General features: G+C 43.7%; 1 protein-coding gene across 2 annotated transcripts; it reads right to left on the bottom strand.

Annotated features, from left to right (window-relative positions):
* Positions 1-555: 555 nt before the first annotated feature.
* On the bottom strand, positions 556-21,345 carry CPT2 (carnitine palmitoyltransferase 2). 2 transcript variants are annotated; one of them, XM_070405155.1, is made up of 6 exons: positions 21,096-21,184; positions 10,114-10,194; positions 8,098-8,204; positions 6,079-6,115; positions 2,595-3,899; positions 556-1,193 (listed from the first exon to the last, which is right to left on the bottom strand). In XM_070405155.1, the coding sequence occupies exons 2-6, from the start codon at positions 10,127-10,129 to the stop codon at positions 862-864; spliced, it is 1,797 nt and encodes a 598-aa protein (XP_070261256.1). In that variant the 5' UTR covers positions 10,130-10,194; positions 21,096-21,184; the 3' UTR covers positions 556-861. The 2 variants fall into 2 exon arrangements, with proteins under 2 accessions (XP_070261256.1, XP_070261255.1); XM_070405154.1 differs by lacking the exon at positions 6,079-6,115 and having other exon boundaries at positions 21,096-21,345.
* Between the last annotated feature and the right edge of the window lie 1,594 nt (positions 21,346-22,939).

Below are 22,939 nucleotides of genomic sequence, written 5' to 3'. Positions count from 1 at the left end.
ACTTGTTACAAGAGACCTTATTTATCCAGTGTTCTACTGGAGCCAGGAATTCTTTGGAAGTGAAATATCCTCATTTTCTGAATGGCCCACTGGGAATGGGTCTGCCCACTCCCAGGCAGGTTGTGGGGCACTAGGAAGGGGGATCCTCCACTTTAAGGTAAAGGTGGCCGTATCCAAGAGGTGAAGAGGTGCCGACCTTGTCCCCTCTTGTCTCCTCTAGGTCGAATATTCCTGGCTCCCTCTGGGCCTCTTTTTTGTACCTGACAACAGCATTTCTTCAGCCCTCGCTCAGCCAGCAGGCCTTCTAGCCCCCTACCCACTAGGTCCAGTCCACTGCCCAGCCTGAAAGCAAATAAGTGGAAGTAATGGGCTGGGTAAGCAGCCTTTCTAGTTTTCAGTCTCTATACCAGCCAGTGTGTTAAGTTCATAAAGACAAACACTAAGAGGATCAATAACTTTTGTTTATACTTTAAATTGCTTTCTCATCTTTCAGGAGGTAAAAGAATCCAAAAAAAAATCATTAATTAAAAGGGAAAAATAAAGTAGATTATGTCAGTAGATGCAACAATTAAATTTTATTTCTGCTTCAACAATAAATACACCTGAGTTATTTTTCCAAATCCTACCCTCCTGATCAAATGCCCTTAAAATTGAAATCTCACATTATCTTTCATTGTGATCTAATTGCACTTGGAAATTACACGTTTAGTTTTAAAACCATGATTTTAAAGCTCAGGCTTCACATTGGCCGCTGAGGTACCACATGATTAGTTCCAATAGTCACAGAATAGCACCTATTGGCTACCTAGGCTTCAATTTTCATGTAGATGAAGCAATGGAGGCTTTTAACCCGCCCAGAAGCTAAGTTTTGATGGATTTGCCTTCCATGGCATCAAACATGTCTTCCAAGGCTTTCTGCACACATTGGAGAAACTCCCGGGCATTGCGGCCTGTGTAGGAGGAGACGTTGCAGCCTATCCAGTTGTCATGAACAGCATACCCAACACCAAAGCCATCAGGGACCACAGGGGCAAAGCCACCAATGTTCACTGCTGGGCTGGTCAGTGTGCTAGTGGACAGGATGTTGTGGTTTATCTGCCCATATGCAGGGTCCAGATACAGCTCAGGCAGGGCAATCCCTTTGGCTGCTGTCAGGTACCGCAGAGCAAATAAGTGTCGGTCAAAGCCCTGGCCTGTGAGAGACAAAACAAAAAACCAGAGTCAAAATCACAGAACTGAAAGAACCTTAGTAAACCTTCCCATCATGTAGGAATCCCCTTGAGAGTGGAAGATGGTCGTCTACCTCTGCATGCACACCTCCAGCTCACTAGCCTCTGGGGCAGTTCATTCTAGATTGTTTTCTTAAGAAAAAACTCAACAGCTGAGTCAAAAATGAGCCTAAAATAAAAGTATGATTTTACAAAAATGAGCCTAAAATAAAACTAAGTCAATTTAGTCAAGAAAAGTACATGAGAGCTCTGGACTCAAAAACTAAGATAAGCCCTAACCGGTTTGGCTCAGTGGATAGAGCGTCGGCCTGCGGACTCAAGGGTCCCAGGTTCAATTCCAGTCACGGGCATGTACCTTGGCTGCGGGCACATCCCCAGTAGGGGGCGTGCAGGAGGCAGCTGATGGATGTTTCTAACTCAGGGGTGGGCAAACTTTTTGACTCGAGGGCCACAATGGGTTCTTAAACTGGACCGGAGGGCCGGAACAAAAGCATGGATGGAGTGTTTGTGTGAACTAATATAAATTCAAAGTAAACATCATTATATAAAAGGGTACGGTCTTTTTTTTTTTTTTAGTTTTATTCATTTCAAACGGGCCGGATCCGGCCCGTGGGCCGTAGTTTGCTCACGGCTGTTCTAACTCTATCCCTCTCCCTTCCTCTCTGTAAAAAAATCAATAAAATATATTTTTTTAAAAAAAACTAAGATAAAAGCCACAGTCCAAGTCAAGTGTCAAAGACAATGAGTCAGTGGAACAAAACTGAAAGTTCTCATCGCATCTTTACTGCTAATTTGCTATATAAGCTTGGGCCAGCGGCCTCAGTTGCCTGCTTATAAAATGGGGAAGGATGAGACCAGAATGTCGTGGAGGTCCCTTTTAGTTCCAGGACTTTTTCTGCATGAGAGGATTGGATTATGTGATCCTCCAGGTCCTTTCCAGGCCTCAATTTTTGCCACAACGAGGCAAAGACGACAAACACTTAGATTTGGGAAAAGCTAAGGTGACCTATTTACAGGGAGCCGACACACTACACCTGAGGTGAAGTAAGAGGGCCTGTGAGCTTAGAAATCCTAAATTGTCACACTGAGTCTAATGACTAATAAATAATAGAATCATGTGTCACAGCTGAAAGTGACCTTCATTGAGGATAATGTTAGATGTATTTCCCCATCCCTGCTTAGAACATTCTGATCCCTAGTGGCTCGCCTGGCTATTCAGACTATTAGGGTAGAAAAAATCATGTGGGAGCTGGCAGATGGCTACAACCTAGTGAAGAGGTAGAAATTAGATGTGGGGGAGAATATAGCGGAGGCCTACCCCAGTGCGGAGGGCAACAAGACCCGAGGGCATGCGCCCCGTCTCACCCATTGCCGCTTCTTTGGTCAGCTGCCCGTGGTATCTGGAGCACTCGGCCATCATCTGCTTAAGCTCTCCAGCACTGTGCTTGGAAGGTTCCCTGACAAAGGCTTCGGAGCACCTCTTTGTGAAGATGGAGGCGGGGCGGATGGTCTCCGTGCGGCCGTGCTTGAACGCTGCAGTGCTGCAGGACTCGTAGGTGGCCACCGTCTGCCCATATTGCCGCAGAAAGGCCATCTGGAAGGCCAGCTGAGCCACCGAGTCAGGGCTCAGCTTCTGCTTCTTCAAGAATTCTTTGCCTCCTCTCTGAAACTGAATGCAGTCAACGGTGAGGGTTTTCATGGTGGCATCAAACTTTTCCTTAGCAGCAATGATGCCAGTCTTTAAGGCGTCGTTCAGCTTGAAGTTGAGCTTCTGCACAGCAGCAGAAGAGTCAGTGCTGGCTGGCTGGCTCTGTGGAGTGATGGCAGGGGCTTGAGTGCTGTCTTTAAACACTTCATTGAAAAACCTGAGCACTGCAACCCCATCGCCCCAAGCATGCTCAAAATGGACAGCGGCAGTGCCGTCCTTGGCTATAATGAGGTTAAAGGATTTATCATACCAGCGGTTTGTGCCGTCACCGTGCAGCATGGTATGGGACAAGTGGATAAGGTCCTTAATGGGGAAGTCATCTAGGCACAGACAGAACACAGCAGAGTCCACTTTCCTCAGGGTCTCCTCGTTGCCACTACTCACCAGCTTCTGCCTGAGCTCTGCCCAGATATCTCGGTTCTCACTGGGCAGATATGCCAGTGGAAACTCAGGGGCAGGGCTATTGTCTGAGAGAATGTACTTCAGATGAGCCTGGATTTCAGAGGCGCTCACAATGTTCCCATTTTGATCCAGGACATCAAAGACATAGAAATGTCCTTTTCTTAGGACCAGGAGGTGTCTGGCCTTGTCATCAGTGAAGAGTTCATCCCGGCTGGGTCTGGGTAAACGAGTTGAATTGAAAAGCCGAAAATACTGGGACATATCCAATGGATATGCATTGACCAAGTAGGCACCATACCAAGACAGAGAGGAAGGCACAAGGCGTATGAGTTTCTTGAAGGTATCAGTGTCACTTTTGGCAGGGTTCAAGTGGAACACTTCTGGTTCCAAAAGGCCATCCCGGAGTGTCTTCAGAAACCGGATGGCAGAAACCGTCATGTTGGTCGCCCGGGTGAGCTGGTCATTATACTCAGACTTTGGGTCAGGGTTGAATGACATAAATGGATTAAAGTTCAAGACAATGGGGTCTCGAGCAGTTAAGTACATATCAAACCAGGGGCCTAAAACATAAAAATAAAAACATAAAAAGGTAATGCAGTCCCTAAAAATAAAACCTGAGAAAGAAAAAAATAAGTCAAACATATGCAGAAGAAATGACATCACCTCCAGAGGGAGGAATTTCCGGATTATTTTTTTGCTCTGCAATAATTCAAGTTGTATAAACAGGATCATACACTATTTGGTCTTTTACATCTGGCTTCTATTACTTACAATAATGTTCCTAAGGTTCATCAATGTTGTAACATGTGGTAGTTCTGCATTTCTTTTTATTACTGAGTAATGCCCCATTATATAGATACAGCACATTTGTCATCAGTTGATGGACATTTGTGTTGTTTCCACTTTTTGGTTATTATGAATTCTCATGGGGATATAAACTAGGAGGAGAATTGCTGGTCATGTGTTAAACCTTTTGAGGAACTGCTACAGTCTTTTCCAAAGTACCTGCACCATTACCACCAGCAGTATATGAGGGTTCCAATTTCTCCACATCCTTGGCAACATTTATTGTTTGTCTTTTTGACCAGAGCCAGTCTGGTGGGTAACCATTATTGTGGTTTTGATTTGCATTTCCCTAATATCTATTAGTTGCCTTTTCTTCCTCATTCTCTTTCCTTTCTTGATTCTTTTTTTTTTTTTAAATATATTTTATTGATTTCTTACAGAGAGGAAGGGAGAGAGATAGAGAGTTAGAAACATCAATGAGAGAGAAACATCGATCAGCTGCCTCCTGCACACTCCCTACTGGGTATGTGCCCGCAACCAAGGTACATGCCCTTGACCAGAATCGAACCTGGGACCCTTGAGTCCGCAGGCCGAGCTCTATCCACTGAGCCAAACCGGTTAGGGCCCCTTTCTTGATTCTTAAAGGAATAAAATACAATAACACCTCACTTATATTCATGCTGGAACAGAACAGTTGTTAATTCCCATACCATCTCCTTAAGTTTCCCTTGCTTTATTTCTCTTCAGGGACAACATTCACACTTGACTATCTCCCTAATACAGGGGAAAGTCTTCACCATCATTCTGTGTACTGTGTTCATTTATGCACTTCCTCTTTTAGGAAATGTTAGAAAAGCAATTAGAAATAACAATGAGTGTATGTGGCCCACTCAAACTAGCTCTCTGCATTCCAATGGATGTTTTGCTTGTGAAAATTCCAAAAGCAGTATTTTATCAAGAAATGTGTCTTCAAGGGAAACTCAACTAACAAGGACCATTTTCCATTGGAAGAAATAATTTCCACATGTAAAGCACTGGGGAAAGGATTAATAAACACACATTTATCTCTTATTTATTTGTTGGTCCATTTATTCCATTTCATTCCTTGAGAATAAGTGTGGAGAATCAGGCCCTGGTCCAGGGATATAGAGAAGGACAGGACATGGACTTTGATTTAGAAGAACTATGGTGAAGGAGACAAACAGAATAAAAACATAATGCAATGCACTAAAATGGTAAGGGAAAAGACATATTGGGGGGTGAGGATATATTTGATGGAAAAAGACATGAATTTATGCCTCTGATCCCTTCAGTAAAATAATTTTAAAGAGACATAAACCAATAAGGCAAAGAAAATAAAAAAGAGCAAATATTAGAACTTGATGCCCGAGCCAGTTTGGCTCAGTGGATAGAGCGTCAGCCTGCAGACTAAAGGGCCCCAGGTTCCATTCCAGTCAAGAGCACAGGCCTGGTTTGTGGGCTTCATCCCAAGTGGGGGGCAGGGCGTATAGGAGGCAGCCGATCAATGATTCTCTCTCATCGTTGATGTTTCTATCTCTCTCTCTCCCTCTCTGAAATCATTAAAAATATTTTTTAAAAAGATGAAAAGCATTTAGGCAACTAAAGCAGACTCAAGAAAGCCAACACTAAGTTGAGAGCAGAGAAAGCCAAGAAACAATATTTACAAAGCAGAACCCCTACAGCAAGCATATCAAACTCAAAGGCTAACACGAGCCAAATAACTCCCCGGACAGTGAGTTTGACATGCTTGCCCTAGAGGGCTCAGGAATTGGCAGCCTAGACATATCTGATTGAAAAGATATTTAATTAGACCCACACATAGGATGCCCCAGATATTCTCTGGCAAACGTAAAATTGTGGGATATAGATCTGTGGAGATCTCAAGCCTTTTCCTTTATCCCACTTCTACAACACTAGTGACCAGGAAAATACCTTTTGGCAGTTTTCTGGAAAAGCCTTCCCTGGGAGCCTAAAACACAAACACTAACGTTAGGGACACTCAAGGAAATGATTTAGCCAGATCACATACAATGAAGCTGTGACAAGCCCCACCCCCATCCACAGAGCTCCTAATAGCTTGTTAATATTTCATCCATATCCAAGACAACAGAGAAGGGTAGAAAGCATCTGAAAAAAGAGGGCAAACAAACAGGAGAAAAGCAACTTGGATACAGACTATGAAGAAAGATGAAAACTTAAAAAAAAATTCCCAGATAAACTAGTAAGCACATGGAAAGCTAAACATAAGACAGTATAAAATAATTAACTTCAGAGAAAACAAAAAGTTTATCCGGGAAAGGAAATAAACAATCCCAATGTGCTACGCAACTCACCTAACAATAGCAATTACATGATCCTAATAGTGTAAATACTAAGCTAAGTTTTGTGCAGTGGCAGTATCATAGCCAATGAGGTTTATCTGAGGCACAATTATTGCTATGCTGTGCACTACACTGTGAAAATGAGGGGAAAGGAAATGGGTGTGTACACTCTCATGTGTGGCAGGGATATAAGAGACTGATTAATTCTAATCTTCTATAGTGAGATGTCAATAGACAATGCCTAAATCAAAAGAAGTTAAATTGCAGTGATATAAATATATAGAGAATAACAATACATAGTTCAAAAGAATCAGAGAGCAGCTGAAAGTAAGAAGTGGGAAATTAGGGGTCAGGAAATCGCTGTTTTTCCTAATAAGCCGTATAGAACTATTTGATTTTTTAAATTATGTGCATGTATATATAACCTTATAAAAAATACAAACTAAATTAAATGAAGTGTTGTGAAACAGAGGTGGAAGCAACAAACTCTGAATGCAAAGGGAGAAGGACAGAAAGGTTTCATACCAAAAAATCATCCTACTTGGTTCTTTCTTTTCTTTTTTTCATTGAGCATATAATTGGCATAAAAGATTATACCAGTTTCAGGTGTACAATATAATAATTCTGTATTTGTATATACTGTGATATTGTGAAATGATCACCACACTAGTCTAGTTAACACCCATCACCATACACAGTTATATATTTATTTTCCTTATGATGGGAATTTTTAAGATCTACACTTTCAGCAACTTTATAATACAGTATCATTAACTATCGTCATCATGGTGTACCTTACATCCCCATGACTTATTTACTTTATAACTGGAAGTTTGTACCTTTTGATCCCCTTCACCCATTTCAACCACTCCCCAACCCCTGCCTCTGACAATCACTGTACCTGAGTCTTAAAGGAAGAAATTTCCAGGTAACAAATGGCAGTGTATACAACATGGATAAAGGCACAGAAGAATGAAAGAATTAATGGGTTGAGGGAACAAGTTATTTCGTTTTGTTGAAGCATGAAATGTATCAGAGAGAATAGTAAGAGAAAAGGCTGGAGTGGGCAGCTAGGCCAGACTGTGAAGGATCTAGCCCAGTGATGGCGAACCTTTTGAGCTCGGCGTGTCAGCATTTTGAAAAACTCTAACGTAACTCTGGTGCCATGTCACATATAGAAATTTCTTGATATTTGCAACCATAGTAAAACAAAGACTTATATTTTTGATATTTATTTTATATATTTAAATGCCATTTAACAAAGAAAAATCAACCCAAAAAATGAGTTCGCATGTCACCTCTGACACGCGTGTCATAGGTTCGCCATCACTGATCTAGAATGATACACGTAGGGACTTAATCCTGTATGCATCCTTTTCAGACAGACCAATGATTAGGTTCTGTCTTGATCCCATCTATACAGGAAGCAAGCGGTTGCTCTTAAGCACGAATTCAGTCAACATCTTAGTGGAGGAAGAACTCAGCCTTAATCCTCAGGAGGAGAGGATGACACATTATTTCACTGCTGTCCCACGAAAAATATTTTTGAGACCAAAACAGGAGAGAGCTTCCTTACTTTCAATTATGGAGGGCTCTGGGGAAAATTACACCCACAGCCCAGACTCCCTACCTGAAATGTAGCTCGTATGTTTATTCTGCTTGTCCTGAGCAACCAGCTGATTGTGCAATTCTTTTCCAATCCCATTTTCAAAATTCTTGCAAAATTCTTCTGTTTTCCTGAAATGTTTGAGAAAAGACAGAATCAAATAATGGCAGAAAATACATGATTTTTAGATTCATGGCCCAAAACTCATACACAGAACTTTGAGTCCCCAATAGTATATCCCTAGAACCTAGGACTGAGATCAGAACAAGAATAAATCTAAAATGAATAAGTCTAGGAGATGTTTTTCAAATAACTGACTGGGAAGATCAATCAACATCTCATAAAACTATCTGTAATCTAGGAGGCGGTTTGGCATGGAGAAAAGGATATAAGCTTTGGGGTATAAAAGAGCTAAGTTTGAATTCTAGCTCTGTTGCTTTCAAACTGTGTGACCTTAAACAAGTTACCTGATCTGACTTTCAGTTTCTTCATGTGTAAAATAGAGATAATATACCAACTTATAATATTAAAACATATTTATAAAGCTAAGGATTTAGGATAGTTTGAAACATAATATTTAGTAACTGGTAGCTATTAAATTATTACCATCTCAAGAGAAGCTTCGTGTGACTAATAAGGAATACTTAAAAGTAGAGGACTAGATTATGAACAGTTCATCTATGTTTTTCCATCACTGTCCAGTGAAGGATTTTGTGATTTTAATGACAATGCCCATTATCTGCACAAAAAATTCCCATGATGGATAAAGAGTACTACAGTAGGATGTTAGAGCTTAATGCAACCCACTTTTTGGCAATAGCCAGTATTATTTTCTGATTCTATATTGTATTAGTTTCCTAGGACTGCCATAACAAAGTAGTACAAATTGGATAGCTTAAAACAATAGGAATTTATGTTCTCACTAGAGGCCCAATGTACAAAATTTGTGCAAAGGGCTTGGCCCTCACAGCTGCGGCGGCTTGCCTCAGCCCTTGCAGCCCCAGCTTAGTCCGGAAGGTCATTTAGCTGTCCGGTCTAATTAGCATATTATGCTTTTATTATTATAGATAGTTCTGGAGGCTAGAAGTACAAAACCAAGGTATTAACAGGACCGTATTCTCTCAGAAGACTCTAGGAGAGAATGTATTCCATGCCTTCCTCTTAGTTTCTGGTGTCACCAGCTATCCTCGGCATTCCTTGGTTTGTTGGCACACTCCAATCTCTGCCTCCATCATCACATGGCTGTCTCTGTGTCTCCTCTTCTTATAAGAATATCAGTTTCCTTGGATTAAGGACCCACCCTACTCCTGTATGATCTCATCTTTTTTTTTTTAAGCCTCACTCTAGGACAGTGGTCACCAACCTTTCGGACCTCAAGGACCACCGACTGGCAACCGCTGCTCTAGGATATGTTATTATTGGTTTTAGAGAGAGAAGAAGAAAGAGGGAGGGAGAGGGAGAGATATATTGATGTGAGAGAGAAACACTGACTGGTTGCCTCCCATATGCGCCGAGACCGTGGATTGAACCCACAACCTGTGTATGTGCCGGAAATCAAACCCACAACCTTTCCGTGCACAGGACCATGTTCCAACCCAGCCACACTGATCAGGACTGACCTCATCTTAATTACAACTGTAACATGCTTACTTCCAATTAACGTCATGGTATACTGAGGTTCCAAAGAGAGCATGGATTTTGGGGTCACACTATCCAATCCAGTACACATGCTCACCAAGCAAACTTCTGGTCTGCCATATGCTTTCCTCAATGTACCTCCCTACCAGGAGCACATGCCTTCTGCAAATGACTAGCACCAGCTGGCCTCCCAGGTACTCCTTCCAAGATGCAGTACAAACTTCTCATTCTGGCTTATAAACCATCATCTGTTGAGTCTGGTTAGAGAGACTCAGTCAGCCCTTCATCAGGTTCCTGGAGACCCAATCAAATCACAGATACTTCCTGAAGCACAGTCTACCATTATTTGTCAGCTTCTCTTGAACCACCCAACCATGGTCACTCAGGGTTCTCAGCATTTACCTGTACTGCCCATCATCCAAGAGAGGCTTCTGTGCACTGAGGTATCTTCTAATGGTGTCTTCAAGTTTGGGAACAGGCAGCCTGAGGAGAAAGCAAGGTCCATGTAGGTGACAATATGTGAAACAGGTTCATTAGCTTCACAATCCAAACTAATAACTGGATAACTACCTTCCGAAAAAACCAATAATGGGAAGCCACAGACAAATCAGAGTTGATGGATTTACAATGATAACTATTTTAAGTAAAATAATTTTTAATGTATTTATGATGAATTTTATAAGCGAAATTGGTAAATATACTAGTAGATTCAAAATGGGGAAGCAGAAGCTGCCCCAAACCTTCCAGTTTCCTAGTTACAACTACAATATCTGTCCTATACCTGTATTGGAACTGATTTGAATTCTACTCTTAGTTTGAACTGAATTTTTCTCCCCCAAGATTAAAAAAAAAGTTCTTTTTTTAAATGTGCTTGTGTATTATACAATAGAGATTCCAACAAAAGTGAAACACAGGTCTGTCCAAGGGCCAGCCATATGGGGTCGACGATCAAGCCCCCCCAGCCACGAGGAGTCCTGTGAGGAAGAGCCAGATCTTCCAGTGTGCTATTTATTCACCATTCTCTACCAGTAGATTTCCAGTGACGGCTATGGTGATGAAGTTACTGGTCCATATTGAAATTAAAACACATGGACAGTATGGTGAGGTGTACTTTCTTTTTCACGTCAATAATTTTATTGAAAGATATATCCCTTGGTAGCAAAACTTAATTTGTTAGGTTATCTCTGCCAACCAAATTAACAATGATATATTCAAATTATCTAAATGTAGTGGCTGTTTAGGAAAACTGGAAAGTTATCCATAAAATGTAACTTGAACCATCAGAAGTGAAATGATGGCCATCTAGGAAGCAGGAAGCAGGCCCTTACTAGATACTTAATCTGCCAGTACTTTGATCTGGGACTTCCTAACCTCCAAAACCTTTAGGAATAAATCTCTATTGTTTGTCACCCAGTCTACAGCCACCCAAATGGACTATGAGAGGCAGCCTTCAAAATGACACTTCAGTCACAGTCTGACAGTTATTGTTGGGATAGCTTACATTAGAAATACGCACCCCACCTGAAATATGTCAACCTCATTAATTATCTATTTATATAAAGAGCCAGGGTCCGTAACGACTAAAGGCTCGACCAAGTGGTCAGGGACTGGCAAGCCGGCTGACCTCCGTGAGGTTCCTGGTGGCCGAGGGTGCAGAATAGGAGTGCAGGTGTGTGTGTGTGTGCATGAGCATGGACCCGAGCGAGCGACACACACTCACACACCCGCACCCACAGGGACCTCGGCCGTGCCACCCGTGACTCCCTGGACTTCACTCTCCAGCCCGGATCCTCCTGGTCCCGCCTCCCGTAGGTTCGGGCGGGAGTCAATCTGGGGAAACTTTCTCAGACTTGCTTGGTGCTGGGACTGGATGCATCCAAGCTCACAGCAGGCTCCACAGAGGTTCCTGGTGGCCAAGGGTGCAGAGCAGGAGTGCAGGCGTGTGGGTGTGTGCATGAGCGTGGACCCTAGCAACACACTCACACGCCCGCACCCACACAGGGCCCTCGACCGCGCCACCCGTGCTTCCCTGGACTTCAGCCTCCAGCCTGGATCCTCCAGGCCCCGCATCCCCGCATCCCCGCATCCCCGGGTCGCTCAAGTTCAGCAAGAGTTTGCGATTTGCCCAAGGCGCGTTGAACCATTTTCTCTTAACCCGTTTGTAGGAGTGTAATCTGATTTAAAACCATTGGACTAAACAAACAGAAGCACTTTCTAGAAAGTCAATTTAGAAATGTGGGTCAAAATTCAAGTGAATTAGCTTTGGGCCAGGAGTTCCATGTCTGTGAATGTGTCCTAAGTAAACAGTCAAATAAGCAATTATGTTTTCTGTAGTTGTTGATGCCAGGGGAAACCGGAAACAACCAGCCCCACAATAAAAGGTTAGTGAAGTGAACCATAGTAATGTCAAACAGTCAGGGGTAACACTGCAGCCACTAAAAATTATGTCTGTGCATCCAATTCGTTGACATGAAAAGAAGGCCATAGCCAAGTATCAAGTGGAGGGCAGGGGAAGCTCTGAAGAGGGCATGTATATTTATATGTATGTATATTTTATATGTCAGGGAAATAATAGTTTTAAAAATAGTGATTCTTCCTGAGCTCTGCAATTGTGAGTGTTAGCAAATTGTGTTTCAGGTGTGACAGGTGTCCTTTGGTGTCCCCTACACACAGACATCCTTGCCTGTGGGACAGCCTGAACCTTTGCCGCACCTGCCCGTCTCTGCTGTGGCAACGGCCCATTGAGACATTCCCTTTTATTGGGCTGGCTTCCTTTTCTCTTTTGCCCAAACCACGCCTTTCCAAAAGAATATTAACCAAGCAATCCTAACAAGTTTTGTTGCCGACTGCACAAATGCCCTTTTACGCAAATGTTGTTGCTTTCAAGCCTACCAGGTTGTATTTCAAAACTTTTATTTTTCTGCAACTTAACCATTTTTTATTCCCTTAAAATATTCTGGAGTATTTTAAATACATATAGAAAAGTAGAGAATAATATGATAAATACTTATCTATACTAATAAAAGGGTAATATGCTAATTAGACTGGACATCTTCTGGACATCCTTCCAGAAAATGCCACAGTGGTGGGGGCCAAGGCAGAGGCTGTTAGGGGCAACCAGGCCTGCAGGGGAGGGCAGTTAGGGGCGACCAGGTAGGCAGATAGGTGAGTGGTTAGGAGCCAGCAGTCCCAGATTATTAGAGGGATGTCTGACTGCCGGTTTAGGTCCAATCCCATAGTGAGACATCCCCTGAGGGGTCCCAGAATGGAGAGGGTTCAGGCTGGGCTGAGGCCCCCCCCGCCCCCGTGCACGAATTCCATGCACCAGGCCTCTAGTCTATATATATAAAAGGCTAATATGCAAAGTGTCCCCTCAGGAGTTCGACCAGAGACTGGGAGTTTGATCACTCACTATGATGTGTGCTGACCACCAGGGGGCAGCACAGAATGAAGGAAGGCCCTGGCCGGCAGCCGGAAGGCCCTGATTGGCCCTAATCACCAGGCCTAGAGACCCTACCTGTGCATGAATTTCGTACACTGAGCCTCTAGTTTTACATAATAAAATGTAGCTTAAAACCTTACTATAAATAAGATATACTGTGGTTCTTCAGTTTATTTTCAATGCATGCTTATCCAAAAAAAAAAAAGGGTGTAAAAACTAAATCTGAATTATTTATAGCCATTATGAACTTAGGCTGAACTGAATAACCATTCATGACATTTTACAACTGTAGATCCCTTTACATTGGTAAACTTACACAGAAAATCCCAAATACTAGCTCAACTACCTCATAAGTACAAAGTTACCCACACACTTTTCTCAAGACTTTGTTTTGACACAGAAGGAACATTAATGAAAATTTACCTTCTTTTTAAACAAAATTCTAAATTAGAGGCAATGGCAGTTTTGTAAAAACAGTGCTTATTAAAAATTCTGGAGTGTTAATTCTAGCCTGAACTTACTTTAGTAGGGAAGTTTTCAGAGTGGTGACTTATATCTTAGTTAATACAATAGAAACTGAACTTTCTCAATGAAATTACACTGAGGCAATACAGATTCTGTATAACAATTTTTATCATAGACACAAAAACCACCTGTTTTCTATTAAAAACAAACATTAAAGATAACAATCAATATTCCAAACTTACCAGGTCTATATTTTTGCCTTATATAAAATGCCTTAATCGTAAATGCCAAATAGCAATCAGTCCACATCAATGGATTATCTAATATTTTGCAGATGATGGCTATGGTTATGAAGTTACTAGTTCACAGTGAAATCAAAAAAACAAGAACAGAACAGTGAGCTTTTAACAAAGCTAAATTTTCTTAATTTAGAAGTCTGCCCTTAAGGCTGAGACTGTTCCTTTATTTTTTGGATGCAGGATGAGAGTCATTAAAGGTCCTTTCTTTTAAGAAATAACATTGAGCCCAGTCAGAGTGGCTCGGTGGTTGAGCGTCGACCTATGAACCAGAAGGTCATGGTTTGATTCACGGTCAGGGCATATGCCTGGATTGCAGACTCGATCCCAGGTGTGGGGTGTCCAGGAGACAGCCGATCAATGATTCTCTCTCATCATTGATATATCTCTCTCTCTCTCCCCCACTTCCTCTCTGAAATCAATTAAAAATATTTTTAAATAACATTGATAACTATTTCCCCCCATAATTTTAATGACCTGTTAAGTCTAAAAGTATAAGAACTACTGACAGTAGAAAGAGAATGAAATTTAGACTCAGACCTAGCTTTGAGTCCCAGCTCAGTCACTTAATTTCTAGTTACATGGTTATAGGTGGCAAATTACTCAATGTTTCCCACACTCCATTTCCGATCTATGAATTGGAGAGAAGAATTGCCTTAAGGACATCTGAAATCCTACTGTCAAGTTCCAACCCCACCCTAGCACAAGTTTATCACTAACATGACTAGAATACGGAAAGGTTAAGTTCACAGCCCTTGGAATCTCACAGATCGTGTTTTGCAGCCTGTATTCTGTCACTTATTATCCATATGCTCCTGGACAAATTTCTTTGCTCTCTGGTCCTCCTTTCTCCACTTATTCAGTAATAGCCCACTGGGCTATTGTGAGAATTAAATGAAATTATATATATGAACTTAGGAGGGTATCTGACATATAATAAGCACTGTCTATTTAGAGACATCCAGATACTTATTCATAGCTATAAATAGCTAATTCAATCTCCTTTCCATTCCCTCCTAGTTTCCTGCTTCCCTACTTCAATATCTTCCACCTTAGGCACAAAGCCTATCTGCTATTATTTTCTTCCATCTGCTCAGCAACATCCAGTTTGGCCCCATGTAACTATTATTCTTTACTAGCCACTTCCACTATACCTTTAACCCCCATTATGTTCTGAAAATTATATTCTATAATTATATTCTATAATTGCTTTGCCTCCCTCCTCACCTCTCTTAAAAATCTAACTACAGTCAGCCCTCTGTATCTGCAGGTTCCACAACCAATGGCAGAGCGAAAATATTGGGGAAAAAGGTAATGAATGTTGTGGACATGTACTCTATAGTTAGGCCTATGATGGTTGTGCAACTGTACTAAACCTGTACAGACTTTTCTCCTTGTTATTATTTCCTAAACCAGGTGTGGGGAACAACTGGCCCGCAAAATCATTTGGACTGGCCCTGCAAGTAATTAGGGGTGAATTAAACGTTTGATCAAATATAGCAGGCTAATTTTTAAGTTGATAATTTTGTATGGCCCTGGAATCTATATTATAAAAGGCCAGTGGCCGTAACTCTGTAATGACCAGTCACCAGGAGGTGCATTGATGGGTCTCGTGGTGCGGCGGGTCTTGGGGTCCCGTTGGCGCGGCGCATCTGGGTCTCGCGTGATTTCGTGCACTGGGCCTCTAGTGATGTTATAAATACCTAAATGGCCTTGGCAGGACTAAGGTTCCCCACTCCTGCCCTAAATGATACAGTGTAACAACTACTTATATATCACATTGTATGATGTATTATAAGTAATCTAGAGGTGATTTAAAGTATACTGGAGGATGTGTACAGATTATATGCAAGTACTATCCTATTTTATATAAAGGACTTGTGCATACTTGGATTTTGGTAATTGAGGGGAGTCCTGGAACCAATCCCCCTGTGGCTATCGAGACAGCTATATTCTGAAAATACTTTCAAATTTCTCTCCAAAGAAAGCCACTCCCCAGCTTCTAGGAAGGACTAGCACCCTCCTTACCCACACCACCTGCCATCAACATTAAACAAGTTTCTTTCCTCTCCAAGTCAATTGTACAACCTTATCCGCATCCTCATCTGTTCCTCACTGCAAGTGGTGGTGGGTTTGGGGGTGAAGCCCTAATTTGTAGCATTTATCAATTTCAAACTTCCGACATGCTGTCACCGAAGGGGGAGCTGGGAAGAAATGCAGAGTTGGCTCTCATGATTATGGTAGCGTACAGGGAGAGGAGTTCACCACTCATTAGCAGTCCTCCTCTGAAACCTCTTCTCTGACCTCCACTGGCACTCAGGTCAGCACAGAATAGGTACTTAATAAATGTATGTCAAATGCATTAGCTAATAACTCCTTCCTCTAACCCTCTGCCCATCCCAGGACCCTGTATTGTTCTCTATTGCATTTAGTGGCATTTATATATTTATGTTTCTTCTCCCCATCAAACTGCAGGCTGTGACATCCTTAAAAAATGTAGAAGATGGAATTAGAAATTCTCTCCTCCCACCCTGTTGGTTTTGACACCATCTTCTTCTGAGTCACTTTTATGTCCTCTTGCCCTAAAAGTGCACATTTTCTCAAGACTGGGTTCTCTTCCCTCCTCTGACTAATCATTTTAAATATCAGCGATTTTCAACTGGTGTACTACAACAATTTTTAAAACATGCAATATCTGACTATTTAGTAAGGGACACTGACCTCTTTTCCCTTAGATTGTCAAATGAAAAAATGACAACAGCCGGGCTGGAGTGGCTCAGTGGTTGAGCGTCGAACTATGAACCAGGAGATCCCGGTTCAATTTCCGGTCAGGGCACATGCCCAGGTTGAGGGCTGGTTCCCCAGTGTGGGGCATGCAGAAGACAGCCGATCAATGATTCTCTCTCATCATTTATGTTTCTCTCCCCCTCCCCCTTCATCTCTGAAATAAAAATATTTTTAATGATAATAGCCAATACAATAGCTGTCTGGTGTGAATGAAAAAGAATTATAGCTGTTTTTTTGTCAGATCGGCAAAAAATATATTTTTGTTTGTTGTGCCACAGAACTTTAGTAATTAGCTTATGTGTGCCATGAGATGAAAAAGGTTGAAAATCGCTGCTTTATATGATAACTTTTATTCCAGATATAATGGTCAGGTTCTCTAGAATTCCAAGATAAGGCCAGAGTTACCAACGTGTGGAGGAGGATAACAGGTAAAAACAGTAATGTTCTGGCCCCAAAGGCATGCCCTTCAGATAGATAGTCTTAACATCTAGGATGAGTTTATCCCAATGAGAACTATAGTGTGTAAAAAACACAAAAGGCTATTTAGCTGTGTTCTGAAGGAAGAATTTTTCTCTACTAAGTACTTACTATGTGCCAGACTTTTTTACTAAGTGCTTTATATCAGGATATTTAATTCTAACAATTCTGAGACAAAGATAATATTATCAATCCCAATTTTTAGGTTAGATGACTTGACATAGCCATGCAGTTAGAAAGAAGTGAAGCTGGAATAAAAATCAGATCTGATTCCTGTCTCATGATCTTAAAATACCACACCATAAAAGGCGGCTTTCCACTTATACATGTGAATTATCTGTTTATCTGTCAAATCTCTCCCTCTATATGGTAAGCTCCTCACCATGACTGATCAGTCTCCAAATCCACATCAATGTTTATCAAATTAATAATGTGAATGAGTAGGTCAGATTGATCCACCCTTTGTCTCCTCAGAACTTCCAGTTTATATTATGAAATTAACTGTTCAGTATATATCAACATAGCCCTTTAAAAATAACACCTGCCCTAACCGGTTTGGCTCAGTGGATAGAGCGTCGGCCTGCGGACTGAAAGGTCCCAGGTTCGATTCCGATCAAGGACATGTACCTTGGTTGCGAGCACATCCCCAGTAGGAGGTGTGCAGGAGGCAGCTGATCGATGTTTCTCTCTCATCAATATTTCTTACTCTCTATCCCTCTCCCTTCCTCTCTGTAAAAAACCAATAAAATATATTTTTTAAAAAATTAAAATAAAATTAAAATTAAAAAAACACCTAACTGAGCACTGTATATGCCTGGTTTTCTCTAATTCTGAGATGGCAGCTAAGCACCCCCTCTCTGGAGAGTGTAGGGTTGCTATTCATGTGGCATCTTATGAGCTGCACGTCAGCGATGCTTGTCTATCTATGGCCTGTTATCGCACTGAAGGCCCAGAAGAACCTCGTTCTGCCACATTCTTTTGAAAACCAAGCTGAGGTGAAGAGGGAATATGAAAAGCAATTCCTAAGATCTCTAAGAGAATGTGAATGAAATCGGCCTTCTGGTGATTGAGGCCTGAGATAGATAACTAGGGAACCGGCATACAAGCTCTAGAGCCGGCTCTGGAACTGGAAAGCTAGTTAACCAAGCTCCTTCTAGACATGAAGGCCACAGCTTCTGCCAACAACGACACTAATGTCTTATGCTTCATGGGAAAATACCTGGAGGAACAGGAGAGTAACACAAACTACCTGCAACGCCAGCGTGTATATCACAAGGAATTAGAAAAGCAGGCCCAGGAGGAGGAAGACCCATTGGAAAAGCCTGCTGACGTGTCAGGTGAATAGACCCAACATCTGGAGGCAACAAAGCAAGTCTTCCCATTGTACAAGGCCCCCAAATCAGCTCCTTAAGAATCTTAATCGTCTCCATTTGTCAGAAGACGGCTTTCCTTCATTGGTGTGTGTACAAATAAATCTGTTTTTGCATTATAAAAAAATTAAAAATAATAACACCTAACTGAATTAGACACCTAAAAATAATTAAAATGGTGAATTTTATATTATGTATATCCTACCACACTAAAAAAAAGAGCAAAGAAAAAACAATAACATCTAAAAAACAAGCAAATGATAGTGCAAGGGTGAGTCCACGGCCACTTGGTCAATAGGGATAAGAGGGAAGAAGATCCAGTTGGACCACTTAATACAAAGGGACCCCCCCTTGCCAATTAATTGGGACAGGTCCCTATTTTAGGCATCTTACCTCACAGTGGCCCAATGAAATGTGTGGCCCATTCCTCCCTTACAGGGAAGAGCTGTGGCTCAAAGAAGTTAACGGAATTGCCTTACGTTACAGAGTGTGAGATCCAGACTTTGAAACCAAGTTCTACCAGACTTCAAAGCCAGGGCTTTTCACCGAGTGTGACATCAAAATGAGTGTCAAAGGTAACACATTTTACCAGTCTAGGACCTCAGAGATAAAAGGAATCTTATTTTATCTAAACTCCGCTTGACAGCTGAGGCAATGAAGGCCTGGGGGGATTTCTTGTTTCAAGTTACACGTGGGTGATGGCTCAGTGCTACTGTTTGTAGCTTCAAATTCCTACAGATTTTTGTATTGTGGGTTGGAGAAAATGATCCTGAATATTCTCCCCAGCTTTCCAATGCTAAAAGAGACAATCCCTCTGATCCTGGGAAGTCAAGGATCCGTCTGCAGCGGGCTTGGCAAATGCAGGCAGGTTCTGCCCTTCCTCACCTTTCCCCCACTTACAGGCTCAGCTCACAGGCTGCCCAGGAGGAGGTGTGTCCCAGGCCTATCCCACAGGCACAGAGTCACTTCTTCCTCCTCTCCCCCTACTTCTGGCCAAATTTAAACGATGGGATGGGGGCTAGATAATCTCGTCTTAATCTGTTTAGATGTCTGCACCCGGTAATTTCCCAAGAACCGCCTTGGATGATTTTCCTGAGAGGGTGGGGGTGGGCAGTGTTGACAATGGGTTCAGGGGTTCCTGGATGTGAAGAAAAACAGTTGGGGGTGATGCCTGCCATGCAATCTTTGTTCTATTCGTGTGGTGGGGAACACTGGTCTCCAGCCCCTGGATGAGGAGAGTCCTGATGGCAGTTTGGAGAGAGAACCATCTTCGATACAAATTTGGAATTTGGCACAGGAACTAACTGGTGAATAGAGAAGGTTAAATCTGATTTCAGAGGGAGAAGGAATTGGGGAAATTTCTCATATTGGAGAAGGAGATCTGGCAGCTCAGATGAAGGTTGGGAAGGTGGGAAAACTGGAGACTGAATGGAAGAAAATACTGGGTGAGGGAAAGGGAAAGATTTATTGGACTGTAGCTCGGGGAGGAGGGGCGCAGGGGCTGTGTTTCTAGGGGAGTGGCTCTGGGTGGAAGGTTCAGGCAGTTTCCGTGAGAGGAATGGAGAGGAATGGAGAGGGTTTAGATCAGTGGTTCTCAACCTTCCTAATGCCGCGACCCTTTAATACAGTTCCTCATGTGGTGGTGACCCCCAACCATAAAATTATTTTTGTTGCTACTTCATAACTGTAATTTTGCTACTGTTATGAATCGTCATGTAAATATCTGATATGCAGGATGTATTTTCATTGTTACAAACTGAACATAATTAAAGCACAGTGATTAATCACAAAAATAATATGTAATTATATATGTGTTTTCCGATGGTCTTAGGCGGCCCCAAAGGGGTCGCGACCCACAGGTTGAGAACCACTGGTTTAGATGGCCTCCAGCTCTAGTCTGAGTGAGACTCTGCGGGTTCTGGGGTGGTGCCTAGAGCCCCGTGCGGGTGGGCGGGAGGTGCTGGGGTAGTGTGGTCAGGAGGGTATTTGAGGGGGAGAGTGGAGGGCGATTTCATCCGGGCGAAAGGTGTTCCGGTGAAGACGGCCTGGCATGCTGAGGACTCGGGGAGTGAGATGGACACTCGGGTGGCGGGGGTCTGGGGGCGCTAAGAGGACAGAGTGCTGCTGGCAAGGGAGGGGGCTGAGGGTCCTGAGCAACGGCGAGGAAGAAGGTGGGGTGTCGGGACAAACTGGAGGAGGGTAATCCTTATGTATTCCACATTCCGGGCAGGCATGGGGGGCAGTCGTGAAAGCACTTCGGGGAGCACCTTGGCTACTTTTTGGGGGGAAATGTGAGGAGCTCTTCGGGTTTCTGGCTGGAAGCTGAGTTCCTGGGGAGAGTTCGAGAAGATTCAGCCGGAGACTCAGGGAGCAATGGGACGTTCTCAGAATCTGCGCGTTCTGCGGTTCCGGAGCCAAGAGATTCTGACAGTGACAGGATTTCCGGGGGCGGGGAGGGCGTCCCAGGTGGGAGTGGGGGCCGGGAGTGCCTGGGGAAGACGGGGCCGACCCTGGCGGGCAGCGGGCGGCGGGCGGGGCCGGGCTCACCTGGGCAGGCTGTCCTGGAAGTGCATGGTGGGCACAATGCTGCGCTGCAGGTACTGGCCGGGCCCGGAGCCGGCGCTCAGGGGCCGCCGGGGGGCTCCCGGGCCGACGGCAGGGGCCCGGGGCCAAGCGCGCAGCAGCAGGCGGGCCACCATCGTCCCTGGAGGCTGCGGCCGCGGGACGCCGAGTGCGGGGACCTTAGTGGGGCCGGGAAAAGCCCTCCCACCTCAGCCCCGGGACGCTGCGTCCGTCAGGGACTCCCGCCCACTTCGCGTCGGTCCGCAGAGCCACTTCCGGCCCCGCCCCTACAAGGCCCCGCCCACAGCCGAGCCCCGCCCACCGGTCCCAGAGCTCGGAGCGTCCCGCCCACTGCCCGGTGGGCACGGTGCCACCTCCCAGCTCCGCCGGTCCGGGTTCCCATCTCGGGGCGGCGGGAAACGGAGCTCTGAAACCGCTCTCTTCTTTACTGGAGCAAGATAGGAACTAGAGCTGAAGAAAAGCCGGGAAAAGCTCTTGGAATCTAATCAACCTACAGTTGATCCAGACTCTGCCCCTGGGAGATTGTGGACGAAATGTTACACCACTAGTTCCTCCCCTGTGAACTAGTGATCACGGTCTTCAGCGTGCCTCCCACGGTCCCGGATAGGAAATGAGTTAACTGGGTATGGACAGTGCTGGCGCTGTCGGCAGTAAATGGTGACGGTTGTTGTTAGCAACTGTTTGTTACGTTTACCCGGCAGACATCTGGCAAGATTAATGCCGCACAGCTGCCCGGCGAGCTCACCTGAGCGGGAATTACAGAAAATGTGTGCCGAAGCCAGAAACCATGGGGTCTCCCATCCACCTCTTTCTAATGTGCAGAAAGATCCTTAGAGCACGATTCCCTTCTGCTTGAACACTTTGCTCGGGTTGAACATTTCCAAAGACAGGAAGCTTGGCCTCTGGCTGCTGGGAGTCTCCCGTGCTCGGTGGACTACGTGAAGCTGCCTGTCACCACCACACATCACCTCCAGGTTTCCTTGCAACTCTGACGTTTAGATTATACAACTTGACCAAAGACTCATCATCCCTCAACCATCACAAAACAAACAACGCGGCCACATGCTAATCCCTGCTGTCAGCTGAAGCATTAAATAAGCTCTGCTCCCATTTTACAGAAGAAGAAAGGGAAGCATCAAAATACATTACGTCATGCTGTCTGGCTTGACGTACAGAATTCCATTCTGGAAACAGCCTTCCCTTAGCTCCAGCTCTCCATCATGGCCTTGTGGGTTTGAGGTACCAAGTACATTTGGTCTGGCTCATAACTGGCTAAGCAGAGCCAGGAGCCAGAGCACCCTGAAAAAAGCGCTGGACTGGGAGTCAGGAGACCTGAGTTTTTATCTCAGCGCTGTCCTTGTCTAGTTAGGTAACTCCTGGTTCAACAGGAAGATCACTAGCCAGCTCTTTCTTTCACTCACTCCGTGGTGACTATACATACTTAAAACGTGAACATGAAAGTCAAAAAATACTGAATATCTAATCTTCCCTTGACAGGAGAACAGACAGAGCTGACCCAAATCTAAAGCATCAATGCCAATTGCCTGCAGTGTATAGGGCAGGAGGGAGAATATTAAATCCTTTAAAAAAAATCACTCCACCAAATCAAGGCAGTTTTTAAAGGCTTGAAACCTGAGGCAAACATCAGGAGTTATGGAGAACTAAGGGCATCTGAGGCCCTGGAAGAAAGTGGACCCAGTAGAAGAGCAGTGGCTCAATTCTAGAGACAAAGGGCCAAGGAATAGTGCCCATCCAGTATAACAGCTAAAAGAGGGGCTCAAAAACCTTCTGTGGGTGCATGGCTGACA

Source organism: Myotis yumanensis, unplaced genomic scaffold, assembly GCF_028538775.1.
Source record: "Myotis yumanensis isolate MYYU_CA2020_CCGP unplaced genomic scaffold, mMyoYum1.0.hap1 SCAF_2, whole genome shotgun sequence".
In the NCBI taxonomy this organism is placed as follows: Eukaryota; Metazoa; Chordata; class Mammalia; order Chiroptera; family Vespertilionidae; genus Myotis; species Myotis yumanensis.
The sequence above is the reverse complement of the archived record's forward strand: the minus strand, read 5'-3'. Positions and strand labels throughout refer to the sequence as shown.